The sequence below is a fragment of the Rhinolophus sinicus genome, linkage group LG13 (genome assembly GCF_036562045.2).
Source record: "Rhinolophus sinicus isolate RSC01 linkage group LG13, ASM3656204v1, whole genome shotgun sequence".
Taxonomy (NCBI): Eukaryota; Metazoa; Chordata; class Mammalia; order Chiroptera; family Rhinolophidae; genus Rhinolophus; species Rhinolophus sinicus.
In genome coordinates, this window is record NC_133762.1 from 20,728,623 (window position 1) to 20,751,365 (window position 22,743).

Genomic DNA, 22,743 nt, shown 5'->3' on the forward strand with positions numbered 1-22,743 from the left:
TGGGGCGTTCGGTCTGCTGAGTTTGCTGCAAGAGTTACAAGTGCATCGACATTTGGAGTCTTCAGGTTCATTCAGCAGAGAAATGCCAGAACATGCTCAAGGCTCTGAGGGCAGAGGAGAACCAGAGAGCCCTGCTGTCCTGGACTTACGTCCTCAGAGGAAACTGACAACATACAGGCAAACATTTAACAAGGAGTCAGAGGAAAGAGATAAGGAAACAGGAGATTGCAATAGAAATCATGTGTCGGGGCAGAGAGTACTCTAGATAGTAGTTAATGGGAGAAAGTACGGGTTACGTCTGAGGGAGGAGATCCCTGAAGAGACCCCTATGTGTTTGGCATTTATGAGGCAGGCTGGCGTGTGGGACAATGGGGGCAGGAGGGAGGAGAAACTGCTGACAAGGGCTGGCGTGGATAGCTACTGCAAACCAGGTAAAGTGTTCCAATCTGAAACGAAGGAACCCACACCTGCGCCCCCTTCTAGATCACATTTTCAGGGTCAACAAACAGACAGCTAATGTCTTTATGCTTCAGCCCAGGCTGTTTAAAACAATAACGACAAAACAGGCCCCCAAGTGAGCGTCACCATGAACAAACAGTAACCTGAGGAGGAAAAGGTTTCAGCAGCCGTAATGTGTGTGTCATTCAAGGGCGAGAGATGAGGGTGAGCTGGGCCATGTCTGTGAACTTCACAGTTGTGAGAAAATAATTATGGCTTCCTCAGAAGCCCAGCTACAGACAGCGGCTTGCCTCCCCTGCAGCTGAGGTGTGTTTAAGAGTGGTGAGAAAAAATTTCTACAGGGGACAGAGGGGGTTAGGTTCTGAAACGGTTAAAATGATAGTGTACATTCCATATGAAAGTCCTGCAAGAAGTTGAAATAACTCCTCAATGTCAACACTGCAGGCCCAACATCGCCAGCTTTTCCTTCTAAGTTGTTTAGTTCACAAGAAGACTTAAACATTTTTTTTAATTAGTTGCCACTGTTTAAAACTCAGGAAAATTTACTAATACACCCCGATCCTGGCTTCTCCAGAAACGTGAGATGACAAGGTATATCTATCAGCAATATTTCAGCCCTTTGCTGCAGTATTGTTTGGCCATTTCTTTCCCGCCCTTCCCTCTCCACTCTGGGCCTTCCTAGCCCCACTCCTTCAAAAACAAACACAATTTTAAAAATAAAAAGGATAGGCTGGAGGGAGAAGGAAGGTCTAAGGACTGTGCCCTGGGACCCCTGACTCTCACTAAAGGATAGGGGGAGGAGGAGGAAGCAGCAGCAGCATGAGGAAGGAGAGGCCAGAGGTGTGGGGCTCCAGCGGGCAAGTCCTGTTAGTTTCTTGTTGCTGTTGTAACAAATTGCCTCAACTGGGTGGCTTAACGCAACATGTATTTATCCTCTGTCAGTTCTGGAGGCCAGAGGCCTCAAATGGGTCAGCTGGGCTATGTTCCTTCTGGGGACTGCAGGGAGAATCTGGCCGTTTCCAGCTTCCGGAGGTTGCTGCACGCCTTGGCTCGTGGCCCTTTCCTCCATCGTCAAAGCCGGCAGCGTGGCATTTTCCAATCTCTTTTTCTGCTTCCATCATATCATTGTCCCTTTCTGACTCTCTCTTATAAGGACCCTTGTGATTACATTGGGTTCACCCAGATAACGCAGGAAAATCTCCCCATCTCAGCATCCTTACCTTAGTCACATCTGCAATGTAACCTTTTGCCATGTAACCTAACATAGTCACAGGTTCCAAGGAGTAAGATGGAGACTTATTTGACAGGGGAGCTGGGAGGGAGAAGAGGGAAAGGGACACTATTCTGCCCACCACACAGGTGAAGAAAGTATATGAAAGAGGAGTGAGTGACCAACAGCATCAAACGTCCCTGTAAGGTCGAATAAGAAGAGTACTGAGAACTGAACATGAAGCCATCAACGTGGGGTTACCATTGACCTTGATGAGAACAAGAAAGGAGTAGCTTCTGCAAAAAGCAGCACCTCCAAAGTGTTCTCAGTCCTGGACAATACCGAACATCACTCCTCTTAGGTTTTTAGAGTAAAATTGTCAGCCTCTAATTAGCATCTAATTAGGTATGATCTAACCATGCCACCGAATTTAGCCCTTTTTTTTTAATGCTAAACTTACTTGAGAAATATAAAACCGTAAAATAATATCTTTTTATCCATTCTCTGATATAGGGATGTCATTTTTTAAAAAGCAGATTTAATTTTAGAACTAGCAAAAGAAATCTAAAAAGTGAACTGCAAAAAGACTTGCAGAATGCCAGCGACATTAAATAATTTTATTATAAATAGCAACTGTTAGCCTAAGTGAGTGAAAATAATAGCAAAATAGCTAGCATTTATTTTCCAGCTACTGTCTCCCAAGCACTGTTATTTTTAAGCATTTGACACAGATTATTTCATTGATTCTTCACAATAATAAAATGAGGAGGTTCTATTATTAGGCTCAAGTTATAGATGAGGAAATAGAGACTCAGAGAGGGTGAGTAACCTGTTGAAGGCCACACAGCCAGGAAGCTGTGTGCCACTATTACTGCGATGGCATGCTGCCTCCAGGTGCTAAATGACAGCTAGAAGCTCAGGATGCAGATACAAAAGGGACACAGTTCATAGCTCCTCAGAATTTACTTTAGATTTCTGATCCTCCAATATTTTTTTCCCAACAACAAAAAAGTAGATCACCTTTTCTTCTGCACTAGCTATGTCTACTGTTTAAAGGAATTATGCAGAGTCCTTCACGCTGGCCCCTTCAGCCCCCAGCCCCCAAATTAACTACCGTGAATGGGTCGAAGTACACATTTCCAGCTTTTTGCCCCAAGAAGCTTGTTTTCAGATTACATTTAATCAGACTAAGTGTCATAAGCTTTTATTATGTATTTATCTATTTATGTAACCAATGTTTCTTCATGTATAAACAGGACAAGGTAGAGTTTCTAATGATCACGTTCTGGAGAGTTCTAGAACACCTAGTACACTTTTACATAACAGTCCGATTCCCATGCTTGCACTCGGCCTCTTCCCATCTCGTAAACTTTCCAAGTGGTTTGAAGAATTCTCTCCTGGGCCTCATTTGTCCCCAACCTCCCCACCCCTATGGCCACGCCCACAAACAGCGCTGAATTGCTCATTAAATAAAAGCACATTCTCTCTGTGTTCATACCAAAGTTCAAAGTGTAACGATCCAACAACGTTTGCCGCACAGGTTACCTGGAATGTTCAAAAATGGACACCCCTTTGCAACCCATTGGCTGAAATCAGAGTGATAGCAATATCACTTTAGGCAGAAGACCTAGGCTGTTTATGTACTTTTTGGGTACAAGTTATCTTCTTGACACTAATCACATAAGACTGGATTAAATAATAGTTTACGTACCAGTTGCTAGTCAGGCTTCAGAGTAATATAAACAAATAAATGCAGAAACAACCAACCACGCAGAAGAAAAACTCGGTGTCAACTCTCTCATTCTAATATTCGACAAAGCCGTCGATAACTTTCTGGCTTTTTCTCCTTAGAATCGAGATGATTACCGTAGCACTCGGGGTACCTCCTAGCCTATTACATGTTAACTTCTCTTTACCTTAGGCAGGCCCATAGCCCATCTTGGGAGACAGCACAACCCATGTGACAGTTGGAAATTCTAGGTGCCAGATTACCTTTCAGAAGGCCCTCTGAGCACCCCATTTCCCAACAATGGAGCTACCTGAGTGCATTATAAATACCTACTGCATGAAGGAATAAAGGTTGAATAAAGTAAAAAGTCTCAAAAGGGTTTCTTAAAACGAAGAGGTCAGAGATGTCATTCAATTGTTCAGGTAAATATCACTGAGGAAAAACAAGAGAAAACTACCGTGACATTTCTTTATGTAAGACTCCAAGATATAAAAATCAAGGTCACGCTTCCTGTATGCTAAGGAGACAGTAAAAAAGAATGGTCAAGGGCGACGGACTCCAACATTCAACTGTTCCAGACAGATGTTGAGGGCCCTCTCTGTCCCAGGGCCTTTGAACTTTCTTATCATAGATAGTGTGTTCCCTCAGGTGTCAATAAACAAAAAGCATAATAAATAGCAAATTATGCTGTTTAACACAGAGGTGCTCAGTCCCCAGCACTTGAGCAAGTTTCTGAACCTTCCCAATTCTTTCATGGTGAAAGGGGGATTACCATACTACGCCCTCCTAATGTTGTACGCCCCCCACCTCCAGCTTCTGAAAAAGGGTTCCCTCAGGGGCTCCAGAGTGACACACTCTTCAGTGGCAGGTTCCTCAGCCGGTTCCCCTCAGTGACTCCCAGGAATGTTTGACAAGAGCAAAGAAAAGCAATAGATCTTCGATGTGACTTCCCACTTTAGGAGAAAAGCTTAGAAAATTGCTGATTTGTCTTCCCTGCTTTATCACCTTCTGGTTCCCTTCCCCCATGTCACCTTTCCCTCCTCTTCAAGGCCCCTCCCCTCCCATGTCTTTCTCCTCTGGAAGCCCCTAAGGTTTCCCCTCAAAGGCTCCCTCAGTTTCCCCCTTCCACATCCCTCCTCCCACTGGCCTTATCCCTCCTTTCAAAATTGTGTTTTTAATTGGTAGCTGCAATTTCTATACACCAATTTATAATGTAACTACTGGCAAAACTTTCTAGCTGCCTGAGTGTTAGAGCAAGAATGCAAAATTACCTGAGAAGGCACTAAGTAAGTGGTGACTGCTCAAGCAGAGAAACTCATTTAAGTGATTTAAAAGAAGTTATTACAAGACACTGTTTTCCTAGTGACCTTCAAATATTTATCTTCTCTGTACAGTCTACATACTGTAATAGACACCCAGACACAATGTCAAAACCAGCGAGCCAAACATCTAACCGACAAGTGCATGACTGTTGGTACATAAGTTTCTTTTAAAAGTGAATTCAGTTCCATCCTTTGTATCAAAAATGAAAAAAATATATATTTAATATATATTTGAGAACATACCATGCATAAGAATGTGAAATAAAATTCAAACAGCTACAAGAAGGGGCTGTTGGAGAATAAATGGACAGACACATAGAAAGCCCTTTTATGGATATAGAGTTCTCTGACTGTGGATGGGAGAAAAATTATTTGTTGATATGCTCAAATAAAAGCAGACCAGATGAAAGCCCTTTCTCCATGAGGTTTTGGGGCCCCGTCCCAACCTCTTCCTCAAGTTTCTGCTTTTCCTCGGAGTTGTTTGGGTTGTTCCCCCAGCACCCAAATATATTTATTCACAATCAGCAAACAAGAAAATTCCATTACAATTTTACGAAAATCCTGAAAACAAATTGAAAAGTGAAAACAAAATAGAATGGTTTCCTGGAATGTTGTAAATTGTGCTTTGAAAAAACACCAGCGCACTGCAAACGATTTAAATCCTTCCTTGGCTCCAAACTTGTACTTATTTTGTACCTAGCTGGAGAAACGAACCAGGCTTCTCTGGAGACCATCAGAATGATTAACCTCTATTAAAAAGAATTTAAGGTGAAGTTCACAGGAGAGCAACCCCTTTAGAGTGAACAGTTCGGTGGCACGTGGTGCTTTCACATCCTGTGGCTCCTTTGCTTTTTTAAGTGTCTGCGTGCTGCCTCTCCCCTCCTTCTCCACTCGACTTCACTTGCCCTCACCGTCCCATCTGCCTTAGAGGTGTTCTGGACAGAATTCAATCAAGTCTAAAGAGCTGGGAAAGACTTAAACCACCACGGGCGTCCAGCCCCCTCTGGCCTTCTGCCTCAGGCCTTCCTTGGCCCTCTCTGCTCCCATCTCCCCACCCCTTCTCTGCTGGACGTCCCCACACTCCTTTCCTCCCCCTTGCTTCCCCGTGTCTCCTCCATAATGCACTTTTACCCCTCAACTTCTTTCATTCCATTGACTTCCATCCCCCCTATGTCTTGGGTTCCCTCCTGTTCTCCATCAGGACCCCCATCTTCCTCTCCTGCCTCCCTGTCTCTACCCCCGCACCCCCCAATCCTCTCTGGAGCTTCCTACAGATTCCCTCCTCCCCTTCCCCTGTCCATCCACGCCCGCCTGCTCTATCCATCCACCCTGCCCCATATTTCCAAACTCCGTTTAGTGCTCCTCCCTTCACTCCCCCACCTTGCCCATCTTCCCACTCCAAGCCTCTGGGGGCGGGCCCTGAGGGTCCCTCCTTCCCCTTCCACTTCCATCCTCATCCTCCTGCCCTCATGTCACAGCGCCTCCTGCTGGTCTCCTCTCCACTTGCAACCTCATCCTTCTTCCCCCAGGTCTCAGCGCCTCCTGCTGGTCCCCCTCCACTTGCAACCTCATCCATCGCCCCGCCCCGCACCCCCCCCCACGCCAGGTTTCTCAGCGCCCCCTTCAGGTCCTCTTCTATTGCCCCTCCTCATCCATTCCCCACCCCCAGCTCTCAGTACGCCCTGAAGGTACATCCCCCATCGTCCGTCAACCCCCTCCCCCACATGGCTCCGCCCCTTGCACGCCACCCCACCCCCCTTTTTCCGCCCTGCGCCTGCGCACAGCCGTCCTGGATCCTCGTGCTCAGGGGGCCTCTGGCGGGCAGTGGCCTGCTGCAGGCAGCTAGAGACCGAACCTACCAGGACAGGGTGGGTCAGGCACCAAGGCCACGCCTCCCAGGTGAAGGGCGCTGCAGGGGGCAAGCCTCCGGTCTGCGTGTGTGGGTGGGTGGGAGGGATGGCGGGAAAGGCCAAATCGGCTACGCAGAGGGGCCGGGCCAGGGAGGGGCTGGGAGTGGGGTTCGCCCCAAGCCTGAAAAGTGCACGTGCCTGGCCTCGGAGTTGCTCAGGCAAGTGATCCTGGGCTAGAGGTTCTAGTTCCGAAGCCTGCGTGGCTCAAACGGTGCTCAGTCTGGAATTGTGCAGTGGTGGAAAGCTTGCTCGGGCCCCACCTTGCTGCTAGGCCTAGAATGTGCGCGTGTGGAAAGCATGCCCAAGCCCAAATCTGTTGGTTCCAGAATCTTCTGAACCACCTGCTTTAGCCTAAATCCTGCTTAAGCTCAGCCCCTCTCAGTGAATCAACTTAGCCTTCACCCCTACGAGGCCTAAAGCCTGCTGAGGCCAGAACCTCTTCAGACCTTGATCAGCCCCAAAGCCTGGTAGGCCCAAACCCCACAGTGCCCTTGTCAAGACCGCTTGCTTCTTTCTCAAACAGGGCAAGTCAGAATGGCAGGGACAGAGGTCTCTGATCCTTTGAAGCAGTTCACCAAAATCAAAGAACTGGAGATCACGCCAGAAAAAGCCCCTGAGGAGGAGGAAGAGAAGGAAAAGGACGGAGTGTGCAGAGTGAAGGAACACCCAAGCCCTGGAGAGGTGGAGGCCGGATGCACCCATGGGGCCCTGCAGACTGGGATCCCGGAGGGAGGGCAGGAGCTGGTGCTCGCCACCACGGAGGACAGTGAGAAGCACGTGCTGGCCCTGCAGGCAGTGCACCTCAGTTCCGAGGATGTGGGGTTGCAGGAGGTGGGCTGGCTGCCGCCACAGCACCAAGAAGGGGTGCAGGCTGTGATGCCGCAGACCAGCAGTGGGCTGCAGTCGCTGCTGTGGCTTGGGGACGGGTCCCAGCAGAGCCTGCACCAGTGCGTGGCCATTAACCTGCACGATGAGATGTACTCGCTGCAGGAGATGGAGCTGATGGAGTTTCATGTTCTGGAGGAGCACGTGGCTGTGGCCGGTGAGGACAGTAAATCTGCAGCGAGCCCTGACGAAGGCATGGGATTGAAGAAGGTACTGCTGGTTTTTAAAAATGGACCTCTTCCATGGGGGAAAAAAACAAAAACAAACGGAAAGTGATTTTCCTTTTAAGTTGCCCTCAATGCGATATAATATATGGACAAGCAGTTTAAAGTTAAACACTGTTAAAATAATTCCCAGGAAAATCCTGGGGGACCTCGTGTTCTTTTTTTAAGAGTTTAACAAGTTACGCTAATTAGAATACATACTATAAGGTGCATTGTGGGTGTTTTGGTCTTTTTTTTAAATAGTGCTTTTCACCACGAAAACCATTGATGCTTAATAATTACGGTTTACACGTATCAGGTACAGTGGACAATCTTCTGGGCTACTTGAACTTTTTTGTTCTTTCTGTGTTTGTCAGTTTCATCCAGGCCAAGAGTAGAATCAGATTGTAATTCATAGTGTTGTGTTTGTTTGAATACTCGTTTTTGTTTATTAGTTTGAGAGAGGCCAGGAGGAAATCCAGCCGCTGGCTGAAGGACGAGGTGATGAAAAGCAATTCTTCCTAGTGGAAGCAAGGCCGGGAGATGAAAGAAGAAATGAGATCGTCCTGACAATTTCAAACTTAAACATTGAAGAACCAGAAGACAAACCTGCATCCAGTCAACCACATGTGGGAAAAGACAACTCTGCAAAAATTCAAAATAAGACCCAGGGTAGGCCAGTTTATTTTGGGTGAGACACCGTGCCCGGAATGGGGCGGGTGCGTATGTTTAAGGGCAGGAAATGGTCACTACAGTTTTAAGTGGTTGACTTTTAGTTGCTTTTGAAATACCAGACCACGGGAGATATTTTAAACCGTGTTCTGTGTTGTGAAGCAAATCCAAAAGAGTTTTGCATTTTGCACACACATGTTTTGAAAATATAGTAAAAATGTTCCTGCAAAGCACTGTGCTTGTAAAGAAGGTTGGGCCCTGATCTTCCTAGTTGGCAGCCCCATTTTTTTTTTTTTTTTGATGGGGGGTGGAGGATTGGGGACAAGAGCAAATTCTTCAGGACAAGAAGGAAGGGACGTGTAGGCCAGGAAATAGGACTCAGAAACCAGTAAGAGGTGCGATCACAGTCCCAGGCAGCAGGACGTGTCCTGTGGGTGTAGCTTCCTAATGAGGGTGACGGCACCAATGTGTTGTGAGAACCACATGGCTGGGTGTTCAAAGAGGGACCTCAGGCCAGATTAAAGAAGGACCTTGAAGTTATATTAAAGCCATGTTACAATTTAGATTAAATGTCGGCAGCCCACAGGATGAATTTGACCCTCAAATTATTTGTTCGGCTTTAAAAAAAAAAAAAGTTTCTCACTTGTTTAAATCAAGAGAGTTCACACACACACACACACACACACACACACACACCCATCTCAGTTTCTAGCTCTTTTTTAAAAAGCCATGTCTGGCAACACTTGGCTCTGTTTCCTCCTTCCAGCAACGGGTGGCCGGGGCTGGGAAGGGACTCAGTTTAGAAAGTCACACTGCTCCCACTGTCCCTTCTTACATGTGGTCAAAGCCGTTCATTTAGGGTATTGCCTCTGGCTACAATAGGTGGTTGAGTTTGAAACCCTTGCTATGCAGTAGTTTCTCATATATTTAAAACGAGAGATTATACCCCCAAATCCCCAATTCCTAGCTCATTTCCAGGTTTTTAATATATTCACAAGTTTGTGCAACCATTCCAGAAGGTTTTCATCACCCCCCAAATGGAATTCGAACATTTAAAGAAAGGTTTTTATGAATAAACTCTGTATCTCCTTCCTGCAGGAAAACGAAGTTTCCACTGTGATGTGTGCATGTTCACCTCTTCCAGAATTTCAAGTTTAAATCGTCATATGAAAACACACAGCACTGAAAAGCCCCACATGTGTCACCTTTGTCTGAAAGCTTTCCGCACTGTTACTCTTCTCAGGAACCACCTCAATACCCACACAGGTAAATCCACTGCGAAGGCGGTTTCCTTGAATGATGTGTGTCCAGACTTTAAGAATGTGAATAATCCAACTATGTCTACGTTATTGTTTCAGACTTTAGTTTTGTCTTCTTCCCTTTCAGTTAAAAACATTGACTCTTACAAAGATTTTTCTCACCTTTACCAGGGGCAGTTATGCTTTAAAGAGCCTCTTCTCCATTTTTAAAGCATTTTGAGACTGAGTGTAATTTATAAAATTAAACGTTTTTAGGGAAATTTGTAGTTAATTCTTGTTTAAAAAGATAAACTGTGATTTTACAGGAACCAGGCCCTACAAGTGTGCTGATTGCGACATGGCGTTTGTTACCAGTGGAGAGCTTGTCCGACACAGACGTTATAAACACACTCATGAGAAACCCTTTAAATGTTCCATGTGCAAGTATGCGAGCGTAGAAGTAAGTCCAACTCTTGTACATAAAGCTTCGTGGCGTCTTACTAAGAAATTGCAGTAAAAGTTATGTGAAGTCAAATTCACAGTAGAATCTCTTACAAAATAGGTTTTATTAAAGATGTTATTCATACAAAATCTATGCAGGAAATAAGACTCATTCTGTTTTCTAAATTGAAAATAGAAATTGGATTTTTTTTCTTTGATTACCGTCTAGTGAAAGCAATAGGTAAGGGTGTACAAATTACAAATGAAACCACATGGGTACTTGTGAAATAATTCTCCAATTGTGTTCAGAGTTCTACCTAGCCTTTTATGTGGCGCTTCGTTCCACAGAATCAAAATGTATTTACTCTAGCATGGAACACAGACCCAGTCTGAATTAGCTTACCTCAGTGGCACTCGATGAGATACAAAGCAACTTGCTTGAAGATTTAGACATACCGTGTTTCCCCGAAAATAAGACCTAGCTGGACAATCGGCTCTAATGTGTCTTTATTAGAGCCGATTGTCAGACTAGGTCTTATTTTCAGAGAAACACGATAGTCATTTGTGTTCTTCTTACAGAGAAACCACCTTTTTCAGACTTCAGGTATGTGTCCTGGTCATTTCAACTAGATTGTTTTCTTTAGCCCTTCTAGCAGCTTTAGCAGCTCTAAGTGAAAGAACAGAACATTACAATTACTGTTAGTGTCAGTTTTCGACAGTTATTTTTGAGGTCTCCACTGTCTGTCAGGATGTTTGCTGGGCCCTGATTCTGAAACCAGTTGGGACAGGATAATACACTCAAGCGGAATTAAGCTAAAGGGCACACAGACTCAAGTTTAAATACAGTAATGATGCAACCGCATTTCATAAACGAGGACATTTCATGGACTGGGTTAGAATCTGATTCCAAGAATTCTTTTCTGCTCTTCACTATTTTTAAAAAGTATTTCTCATCTGAGTTAAAGGTGGTGGGTGTAGTTTGAAAACAGAAAATGAAGGTTTCAAGGGGCAAAGCCATCTCAGACGCCTAAGCTCGAAGTGGGCTTTTTGTTGGTGTCCTGCCAGCTTTCAGAGTAAACTTCCGAGGTCCACTGAGACCCTCCTCCAGGGTCAGCAGTCCGCATGCAGCCAGTGGACTGGTTGACCTCAGCATACGGACCCTCCACGGCTGCCATGACACCACCCCCCTTTTTGCAGTTTCCAAGTGCTGCCATGCTGGTCTGCTTTAAAGGGGGACAGCCTAAGTTCCCGGCACCCCCACACCATTTCTTTATACATATGCTAGCAGGAACACATCGGAGCTGTGGTACAGATAACACAGGCTTGTGAAAGTTTGAGAACTCCCTTCCTCCCCTCATCTTCCCTGCAAAGCCGTCCAGGGAAGGTTTACACACGGCCTTCTTATCACTCATCAAACTTTTCATGCTATAATTTTAAAAATTATTTTTGTTTTGCTCTCTGATCTACTTGAAGATATCCACTTTTCTTCTAAAAATCTAAATTTTCCCATTTGGATCTTGGTTTCCATTCTAAGTCTTTTATTCTTGAATGTTCTTCGGGCTTATGCGCTTGTCACATGTTGGGGGACCAGACCAAGTGTAGCCATCCTGAGATCACAGGCAGGGCTGCTGTGGGCTCTCTAACATCTGTAGCCCAAGTGCAGTGGAAGCCTTCTGTTCAGCTGAGGGGAGATAGATAACGGCCTACAGGTAGTGAGCCCAGAATAAGGACAGTTCTGGACGGCAACAGAACAGTCAGGCAACAAATGCTCAAATGGGAGGTAATACGTTCTTTCCCTTTCACCTAATTGTCTGGGATATGTAATTAATCAAATTAGAATTTCTGTTCTTCTGCTTAAAAGTTACTTATTACAAAGAAACTAGGAACAATAGAGGCTTGTCTTTCATAGCAAGTGAGGCCTTCCTCCATTCATGTACCAGCAAGGCCCGTAGAACTTGGAACTCTGAAGTGCCTCAGGTGGATGTCGGCGTTAAAGCGCTAATGTTTCAAGACTCTCACTCGATTTATGCAAACAAAAACGTTCTGGCCTCGGTGCTTCTACGGCGTGGTCTAAACTTCACAGCCGTATTGAGCGTAAGTTGCCTTAGAAATGAAAATAAAATTATGGGTGGCACTGAAAAGCAAGATTTCCATTTTCTCTGTGTAAAGTGAAGTTGAATGTGAGAGTCTCTTGAAACGACTGATTATTCCCAAAGGATCTTATGCACACACATCAAATGAAAAACATCATCCGCTATAGAAAATAAAAAGAAATGGCTTTCTCATGTGTTTCAGTGTGGGAAATGTGTTCTGGCATTAATACCGGACTAACTTAACTACTTCTTTATAATGCTGGTTAATTGGATCTACAGCTCTCAGGTTTCTCTGGTGATAAATACCTTCCGTGTGTTTATTAGGCAAGTAAACTGAAGCGTCACATCCGGTCACACACGGGCGAGCGTCCCTTTCAGTGCTGTCTGTGCAGCTATGCCAGCAAAGACACCTACAAACTGAAACGACACATGAGGACGCACTCAGGTACAAGTCCCTCAAGCTGAAGGCCAAGTACCTAAAGTACAGTTTCGTTTTCAAAAGTGAGTTTGTAAAAACTTACTCTTCAGTGGCCAAATTAAAATCCAAGTGTCAAAGTGACTTTCTCCATGCCCTTTTGGCATGGGGAGTCTGATCTGTACCTTCGTGTTGATTTAGGGTCCAGGGAGCCCCCATAAACGCTGCGCTGTCACCCCACTGTAACAAGGAAGATGCCATCAAGGATTTGCTTCCCTAGGTTTTTTAGGATTTAAAAGTGGCCTCCTTAACTCACCCTTCAACTTGAAGGCAAAACGTGCAGCAAAGTATACTGGTTTCATAGTGCACTTACCCTTTATATTATGTTTTATAAAGAATGTGTTCGCGTGTATTTCTTAGGTCTTTAAACCAAGAATAGGACCTAGGGATCTGTCTAATGGAGGAGTAGCCACCAGGTGGTACAAGAGTTGCCCTTCGGGCCATTGTCCACAGGTGTGCTTGGTGTAACATTGTCGGGGCTCAATTTAGGAATTTTGTCCTAATTGGGGATAAACAGATGAGAAAGGGGTTGAAGATGGAACTCAGGGAACAAAAGACAAGCTTTCAGCTCTGGGTGTCCTTTGGTGAGGGTCGGGGCCTGTGGGTGAAGCTACTCTGCATAGGGTCCTCTTTGTCACCGTATCACAGGTGAGAAGCCCTACGAATGCCACGTCTGCCACGTGCGCTTCACCCAGAGTGGAACCATGAAAATACACATTCTGCAGAAACACAGCGAGAATGTCCCCAAGTACCAGTGTCCACATTGCACTGCAGTCATTGCAAGGAAGAGCGACCTACGTGAGTACATTAATGAACTTCCTGCTACAGGGAAACGGGGAGCCTTGGGCCTGACTCCTGGGAGGCAGCCCAGAAGTTTTCTTCTGGGAGTCCTATGGTGCCACCTGGTGGTTGGATTGCATACGTGCAGCTTCGTAGCATTTGGTTGTCACAACTGGGGAAGAAAGCATGCTGCTGGCATCTAGTGGATAGAAGCCAGGAATGCTGCTCAACATCCTGCAGTGCCCAGGACGGCCCACCCAAGAAGGAATCAGCCAGCTCCAAATGCTAATAGTGCTGAGAGTGGGAAGCCCTGGTTTAGAGGGTAGGGGGAGATCAGCCTAATAGAAAATAATACTCTTCCCGTATATAATGTCCTGTAACTATTTTAGGGGTCCATTTGAGCAACCTGCATAGTTACAGAGATGCAGGGGTGAAATGCCGCTACTGTTCTGCTGTCTTCCACGAACGCTATGACCTCATTCAGCACCAGAAAACTCATAAAAACGAGAAAAAGTTCAAGTGTGAATACTGCAGCTATGCCTGCAAGCAGGTACTATGTTTCAGTCAACTTGGGGAGGTGGCGGGAGGCAGTGGAATATTGAAGAAGGGAGGGCTGGAGTGGGATTTTCTATCCCTTTGAATATTGAACGAAGTTTTGCTTTAGGAAAAACTATTCAGAATAACCAGAAGGCAGCTATGAGCCGATAAATTAAAGCAACAGTGCTTAACAGTTCATAGACCCTAGAGGTCCTCGAAACCAATCAGGGCCATAAGATCAAAATTATTGTCATGAATTAATGAATGCCAGCACATTCTTTGCCCTTTTTGCTGTGTTGACATCGGCACTGATGCTGCAAAAGCGATGGAAGTGCCTTAATATGCATCCAAGCAGTGACCCCAGGCAGGACTGGTCACCACTGTGCTCTTCACCTCCATGCACTGGCAGCAAAAATAAAGGGCAGTTTTACTTAAGGAAGTCCTTGATGGAGCAGTAAAAGTTATGAACTTGACTCAGTCTTGACCCTGAGTACCCACCTTTTCCACATTCCAGGAAGTTGGTGTAAAGCACCTTTGCTGTCTTCTGCGGCAGGATGGTTGTTGGGAGGAAAGCGCCTGTGGGGTTGTTTGAGTTGCTTGCTCAACTAGCCACTTTTTCACGAACCACTATTTTCATTTGAAAGAAAAGTGACAAACTCTGCTTATTCCGTTGTGGGACATCTGGCGGTAGCCAAGACCTTTTTCTTGAAAGTAAATAAAGTGAACTCATCACTTTCAGGAAAACACATGTTCCCACGGATACACTTTCAGCTTTCAAGGGGAAATTGGAATTAGAATTTTGGAAAATATATCCACCACCATGAGCTTGACATCTTTCTAATACTTAAAGACTTTTCTAATGAGATTGGAGTGACTTGAAGAAAGCAGTTTTTTATATAGTATAAGGAAATGTGTCCACATTCAGAAGCTCTCTGTAACTCAGCAAACTGTTTTGCAAATGACCAATCCATTATTTTAGAAAAGCACACGTGGGTAAAAGATCCGTTCAAAGTATAAAACAGATCAACAGATTGTAATGTAACAGAGTACAAAAAAACCACTGGCATAATCATTTTAGGTGCCACATTTTCACCACTTGTTGAGTTTTGCTGTGGTATCAGAGAAGAATGTCCACATTAGTTGAAAAAGCTACAATCCTGCTCCTTTTTCCGGCTGCGTATCTGTCAGAGGAGCTTTTCTTCCTCTGTCTCAAGTACAACCACACACCCCGGCAGACTGAAGGCACAGACGGGGCTGACAGTCAGGCTGCCTTCTTTTCATAAGGCTGCCAGTCTTAGAAATAAACATATGGGATGACCAGTTAAATTTGAATTTCAGATAAACAACTACCATTGTATAGAAATATGTTGCAAATAGTGCAGCCTATATTTTAACTAGCAGCCTTACCTGTTAGGCCAGATATAAATGTTTTTGTTTTGAAAAATACATAATAATGTATTTATAGAAATACGTTAACATGTAGTTGGTTTGTCGTTATTTTTAAATGAATAGGTATTGTTCATATTTTTTAACTTCTCAGTTTTGATTTCTAATACAGTCAGTATTAATAGATACCACCCCATAAACAAAAGTTCCTTGGGGTGTTAATTTTTAAGAGTGTAAAGGGTCCTAAGACCAAAAGCTCGAGAACTGTCGACTTGAAGCATTGGATGTTCTGCCCAGTTACCAAAGGTGGGAGTCGGTGCTTATTGTGTTTCTCAGTGTGGGCTATAAATAGTTAATGCTTTGAATAAGGAAAAGAGAGTTTTCCCAATAGACTTTGAGCATTGGAAGTTTCTGAGTCCCAGGCTCACATTTGTTCAGATGAACCAGGAGAGCTTCCTGGAAGATGGACAAGACTTGGAGAGGAGGAGGGAATCCCAGGGAGGGTAAACCCCAGTGATGGGGAGCAGAGAGCAGACCAGGCACCTTGAGGCCAGAGATGAGCCTGGGCGCTGCTGGGCACTCTGAACACTTTGCTTCCAAATTGCTGGGCTCCCAGGTTGGACCTGATTCCCAGCAGGAAGACCAGGCAGTGCTCCTGCGGGGAGGGGGGCGAGGAGGGGTGAGAGGAGGGGTGTATGGGGAAGAGGGTGTTCATGAGAGGAAGACTAGGAGAAAGGCTGTCAATCAGGTTATTAACAGTAATGCAGACGTGGTCGTGTAGTTCATTTGAATAATCATCGCTTTTAAATGAAAGAAAATGTGCTTGACTGTGTATGTATATATGTACATATATATACACACATACATACATATATGCGTATGTATATAACTTAACATTATATATAGTTTTGTTCTGATTCCCCAGATTACTTACACATCTAAATCGCAGTTAAAATTTCTGGTTATTTCTTTGCTAAGAACAATTATTTCCACCATTATGCTTTGAAGTCAATGTTAAGATTTGTTATCACGCTGTCCGGAAGTGGAAGGGGAAACATTTGCTTCATGTATTTCCAGCCCCAAATGTCCACTGAATTTAAACTCTGAGATTCAACTTTTAAATTTGCAGGTTCCATCTGCCCTTTGTAAACGCAGGTCATTACAAATAATTTAAAACAAAGCCTCCAAATCATGAGCTCTTTTGGAAGGAAAAATGATTGTTTCAGTCCCCAGGGTATATTCTCCCATATCCCCTGTGGGACTGTGGGACCAGCTGGGAATTTTGAGAATTTTGTAACCTCATGGCTGGGACTATGTTTCATAGAAGGCTAGTTGGTGCTCCTCCCATAAGGGTTCTGTGTTGAGAATGTGTTTGCTGTGATTTTTCTTAATAGTGAGCTCATCTTTGGGAAGGAAAAGAAAGGGTACATGATGCATAATGTCTGAGACAAAATAAAATCCCTGTATATAGCTAAGCTGTTTGTTTTCTTCCCGTTCCTCTTAGAAACGTCATATGACAGTTCACATCCGTACCCACACTGGAGAGAAACCATTTGTCTGCCACTCCTGCAATAAATGCTTCCGACAGAAGCAACTTCTAAATGTTCATGTCAAGAAACACCATAATACAAATTTCATCCCAACTGTGGACGAGTGCCCCAAGTGTGGCAGAGCCTTTTCCTGCTGGGTAAGCTTACTTAAGTCACCACAAAGCCCCCTTGAAAAGGTCCCTATATCTCACAGGCTCAGTGCCACACTAGGGGAGTTTAAACCCGATTATAGAAACTTGCCAGGAATTAATATATCATCTGTCATGCCTTAGGGAAATGGTTATTAGTTTCTTGGCATCACAAAACTCTTGAAAATCTTATAAAAGTGTGGTCTCCCCTTCTTGTGAAAGAAGACAATCCTACAAACACCTTGCAAATAGTTTTAGGGAGTTCTCAGACTCCCCCCAAAGTCTACAGACAAGAGAACCCTTGATTTCAGTGTAACATTTTTAAATTGTTCCTGTGAATTAGATTTAGGCTACTACACAGAGAGAACGCAATTTTCAAAATGTTTCGTAGGTGTCCTTAGTATAGTGTTGTGGATACTCTGCTAAGAAAAGCATTTACTCTTCAGTTTTAGTCTTTTTAGGTATTGTATTAGTTACCTATTGCTGCATAACAAATTACCTTGAAACTTATGGATTCACATGACAAACATTTATCATCTCACATGTCATGTGGGTCAGGAGTTTGGGAGTAGCTTGGTTGGGGGGTTCTGGCTCCAGGTCCTTCCTGAGGTTCCATTGGGATGTCGGCTGGGGCTGCACCACCTGATGGCTGGTGGGGCCACTTCCACGATGGCGCCCTCCATGGCTTTTGGCAGGAGGCCTCAGTTCCTCAGCAAGTGGACCTCTCCGTTGGGCCGCTCGAGTGTGCAAGGAGGAAGCCACAGTGCCCTTTGTCACCTATTCTTAAAAGCGACAACATTACTTCTGTTCATTCGGAACAAATCACTAAGTCCAGCCCTCCCCACTCAAGGGGTGAAACATGAAGTCCCTTTAGAAAGGAGGCGTATCAAAGAATTTGTGGACATTTTACAACCACCACAAATGAGTAGCTAGATCGTGACACAATGTATGCTCCAGTCTAACTTTATAAAAGTTTTGAATTACCTGAACCTGACTGTTTCTGTGAGGGAAGACTTCCTCTTTTCTCTTAAAATGGGAGGGTAGTTGTGGTTTGGGGGTAGCATAGTGGGCTGACCACCTCGGGAGCGTTAGTGCTATTCGTTCAAAATGTCAAATAAAAGTGGTGGCGATGCTCCAGTAGCCTTCATGCTGAGTTAAAACTGTAAAGAGTTAACATTGTAAAGAAGCTGCCCTTCAGTGTGAAAAACAAGAAAGCACACTTGGACTTCCATCTGGAATATATAAAGCACTCTTGTAACCCAGTCATAAAAAGACAAACACCCAGTGCAAAGCAGGCGGATGATCTAAATGGACACTTCTCCAAAGAAGCTACACAAATGGCTAATAAGCTCATGAGAGATGCCTGAAATCCTTAGTCACTAGGCAAATCAAAATCACAATGAGACACCCCTAGAACCAGCCATTGGGGCAGCCACAATGAAGGGAACCAGATAATAAAAGATGTGGAAAAATTGGAGCCCTCAGGGGTTGCTGGTGGGATTTTAAAAGGGTGAAGCCACCTTGGGAGACAGCCTGGCAGTTTCTCAAATAGTTAAACATAAAGCTACCGTGTGAGAACATAAAGCAGTTCTCCTAGGCACATACCCAAAAGAACTGAAAACGTGTGACCACACAGAACTTTGCACACCAGTATTCAAAGCGGCATGAATCATACCAGCCGCAAAGGGAACAGACCATGGAACGGAACGGTGCCCAGAAGTTGACCCCCCATAATCAGAGTCATCTGGTGTTTGACAGAGGAACCAAGGCAGCACGATGGGGAGAAGATAGTTTTTTCAACAGCTGGAGCTGGAACAACTGGACAGTCACCTCAATAAATCTAGACACAGACCTTACACCCTTCACGAAAGTGAACTGAAAATGGACCACAGACCTAAACATAAAACACAAAACTATAAAACTCCTTGGAAGATAATATAGGAAAAAATGTAGATGACCTCGGGGATGGCAATGACTTCTCAGATACGACACCAAAGTACACATTTACTCCACTTGTGTTTTAAAAGTTGGCTCTGTTTTTGGTTTTGTTGGTGAATTCAAAACTGACATCAGAAGTTCTTAACCATGAACTTCATGAACTGTAGGGAGATTGTGGGTGTGCTGATGTACGTGCACTTTTCTGGGGAAGGGAACATTGCTCTTAAATCCTCAGAGGCATTCTTGACCCCCACAGGCTTTGTTTGTACATAACCATCATGGAAACCAGGTGCTGGCACACTTTGTCTGTAAAGGGCCAGATAGTGAACGTTTTCAGCTGCTCAGGCCACACTGTTTCTGCCCCAGCTACTCACGCCGGGGGTTGTGGCACAAATGCAGCCATAGGTGACAAGTCATAAATGAAGGAACGCGGCTTGTTCCAAAACACGTGCTTTATAAAAACAGTGGGCAGACTTGACCCCTAGGCCGTAGTTTGCCAACCCCTATGGATAAGCATAAAATGGAAGAAGTGTAAATAACTGGTAACATTCCCCCTCCGCTTATATGTGAATCCAGGCCGGCCGAGGCCGAGACTGAAGTCAGATGGAAGTTAGGTGGGATGTTTTATATAATCAGCTACTCTAATGACTTGTCACCACTGTCCTATGTTAGCATATGGACTTTTCAAATAGTGAAAATTTTCTAACTTGTTTGAAATCTTCCTAAGTGTTCATGGATACAAATATGTCGCTAGGCGTGGCTAGGAAATCTGTGGCTTCCCATGTTAATTCCGAATGTCATACATAGTTTTCATGACTTCCTAGCAGGTCAGGAGAGAAAGTGGCAGGGCAGTAAAATCTCTTGATATATTATTGATTTTCATAAAATCGACTGGTATATTGAATTTCTGATTTAACGTCAAGCCTCACTTTGGAGAGGAGATGCATTCCAGAAAAATAAGTTTTATCTTCTTGCTGATGTCTGTAATAAAGAAATATTTAAAATAAGCTAGCTCTTGGCTAGACCGAAACATGACGGAAGGATCACCTCTAAAAACTCATCTTTTTTGTACAAGATTATGAAAGGTACATGTTACCCCCAGTTTTCCCCAGCCTATGTCTTTAACTCTGCGCTTTTAAATGACATTCCTTCAGTGATGATGACTTTCATTCTGTATTCTGTGTCATTTCTCCGACAGAATACTATGCAGAGACACTCAAAGAAGTGCAACTCTGGCCAAGAAAAGTCCACCACTTCAGGAAAAGGAAAAAGAATGAAAAAGAGGAAGCCAGCCATCCTGAAAGAGGCAGTAAAGAGAGACGGTATCTCATTTCAAACGAACTGGGTTTTAATTTGACAGTGATTTTCTCGTTATAAACTTTCCTGGGTGCTAAGTGTTCCTATGCAGGGGACACTCCCAGAAACCTTAAATGTTAGACCCCAAAATGCCCTCTGCCCCAAGCTCAGCTCTCTGGCTGCTTCCTCCCACTTGGGGCAGGTTTTGAACTTCATTTCGCCCCTTTTGGTTATTGGTAAAGTGGGTTTGGTTACGTGCTCAGGACTGCAGTGAGGACCAAGTGGGAAAGTGAGTTGGGAGCCCTAAGCGGTGTCCACACCTGCCCACCACATGGGCTCCTAGGGGGACATTTTTGTGGCCCTTGGCTTGTGGCTACATCACCCCGGCCTCTGCCTCTGTCTTCACGTGGCCTCTCCTCTGTGTCTGGCTTATAAAGTCATCTCGAGATCCTTAATTATATCTTCCAAGACCCTTATTTCACATCAGGTCACACTCACAAGTCTGGGGGGTTAAGATGTGGACATGTCTTTTTCGGGTTCAGCCCACTACAGTCACTGTCATTTATTGGAGAAGACCAGGGGTGTCCAAACTTTTTTCAACGGTTTTCACCAAGGGCCATATGCAGTAAAATACACAAACAACCAGGCCACTCACTCGAGGTGAAGTACGTATTGCCTCACCCAGTTTAAGTAAACTAAATATATTTTTGGAATTTGCTGCGGGCCAATTAAAAATGGATTGCAGGCCTGAGTTGGCCTGCGGGCCGCAGTTTGGACACCCCTGGAGAAGACAAACAGGTGAAATCCCACTCCTAGCCCAAGGCCAGGTCACCTGGACCACATGCTGTAAGTGGGACAAATCCTGAAACATCATTGTAAATGTGTGACTTATCAGCTAATGAGGCACTTAAAGTCCCCCTCTTGACACCTAAATGGGTGTTGGGTTTTTTTTTTTTTGTTTGTTTGTTTTTAAGCAAAGCTCCGCCACAGAATGACCCATCCCTAACTGTCTGTAGAGCTGAGGTTGAGAAACCCTGACATCCAGCAGAATGGAGATGGGAACACTTGTCCTGAGCTATCCCTGGAAAGATTGTTTTCTAAACTGTCTGCTGCTAAGTTAAAAATTCAGCGATTGTTTCCAAAAGAAATTGGCACTGATTTCTTGGCTGTATTTTAAATGTGCCAACGCTGTGCTTTTTCCCCAAGACGCCGCTGCCGAGGAGGCAGTCCTGGTGAATGGAAAGCGGTACCCAGGAGAGGTGGTTCCTGTGGGCTGTGGAGAAACCACGGTGGGAAGCGAGGACATCGAGGAAGACGTGACCTGTGAAATGATTCTCAACATGTTGGATAAGTGAGAGAGGTTCAGATTTCATGCTTGGAGCACGTAATTCTAGAAACTCTTAGCATCTGCTTTGAAACAATTAAGTTCATGACAATGGATGGTCACAATTTTATCAAAAGCTTCAGGGAGTGCCTAGAATTGTTTGCCTATTTTGGAGTGGTTATTTCAAAAAAAACATTGCAGGTATTATGTAAAGGGCCCCACATCTTGAATTGGAGGATAAACCCCTCAAACCTATGAATTCATTCACTCGATCCTGGCAAGGCGGCCCCACAATGAATCAGCAGTGATTTGGGGATGACACTTATTTTGATCGCAGTACAGGCTATTTAGTCTTTCGGCAAACAGTCAAAGCTGGGAAATCTTATGTTGAATTGTACACACCCCTGATATTTCTAATATGATTTTTAAACATAAAATACTAATTTTATATCCTCTTTTACACAAATGAATTTTCCATAAAATCTAAAGCCATCAAAATACTTTTAATTAGTTCTGAAATTCAATGCAAAAGACCGTAAGTTATACCAAGAACAACAACAACAACTGAGTAGAAGATGAAAAACTCTAGGTTGGACAAGAAAATGATGTTTAACATATTTTCCTTTGGTATATGAGTAAAGTTTACTTTTAGGTTTTGTATTCTTTCTTAATTATGTTCTTTGGCAGGTAGGAAACCCCCCGGTTACATTCCATTATTACTTATGAGAATAGCAGTTCATCACCCTTTTGTTTTGCTAAAACAACTTTGTTTATGTTTTTAAAAATAATTGGCAGGGTGAGAAGAAACATAAAAATCTGATAATGAAAATGTGTACTTGTAAAGAATTAGTACTTTTTTGCAACAGCCTATCACTAGTATTTCTCTCTGTACCAATTGAAGACCTCTTTTTCCACCTTAGAACAGCATTAAGTACTTAATTAAGTACTTAACTTTAAGTACTTAATTTAAAGTACTTAAGTACTTAACCTTAAGTACTTACGTCTCTTTAGTACTTAAAATTGACTAGTACCTATCTTTATAATGAGCCATATTCCTCTTTCTAGCTCAACACTTGCTTTCACTGTGAACTTTTCCCCCCCATTTTAAAATCAAGAATAGGTCCTAAATTCAAATTATTTTTTTAAGCTTTATTGAGGTATAATTGA

At 44.0% G+C, this 22,743-nt stretch overlaps 1 protein-coding gene across 2 annotated transcripts; it reads left to right on the plus strand.

Annotated features, from left to right (window-relative positions):
• Nucleotides 1–5,611: 5,611 nt before the first annotated feature.
• Nucleotides 5,612–21,638, plus strand: CTCFL (CCCTC-binding factor like). Of its 2 annotated transcripts, XM_074317769.1 has the most exons (12): nucleotides 5,612–6,619; nucleotides 7,154–7,311; nucleotides 7,621–7,725; nucleotides 8,174–8,390; nucleotides 9,489–9,656; nucleotides 9,955–10,088; nucleotides 12,487–12,607; nucleotides 13,286–13,435; nucleotides 13,807–13,967; nucleotides 16,845–17,027; nucleotides 20,155–20,278; nucleotides 21,459–21,638. In XM_074317769.1, the coding sequence occupies exons 1-12, from the start codon at nucleotides 6,190–6,192 to the stop codon at nucleotides 21,605–21,607; spliced, it is 2,100 nt and encodes a 699-aa protein (XP_074173870.1). In that variant the 5' UTR covers nucleotides 5,612–6,189; the 3' UTR covers nucleotides 21,608–21,638. The 2 variants fall into 2 exon arrangements, with proteins under 2 accessions (XP_074173870.1, XP_074173869.1); XM_074317768.1 differs by having other exon boundaries at nucleotides 7,154–7,725.
• The last annotated feature ends 1,105 nt before the right edge of the window (nucleotides 21,639–22,743 follow it).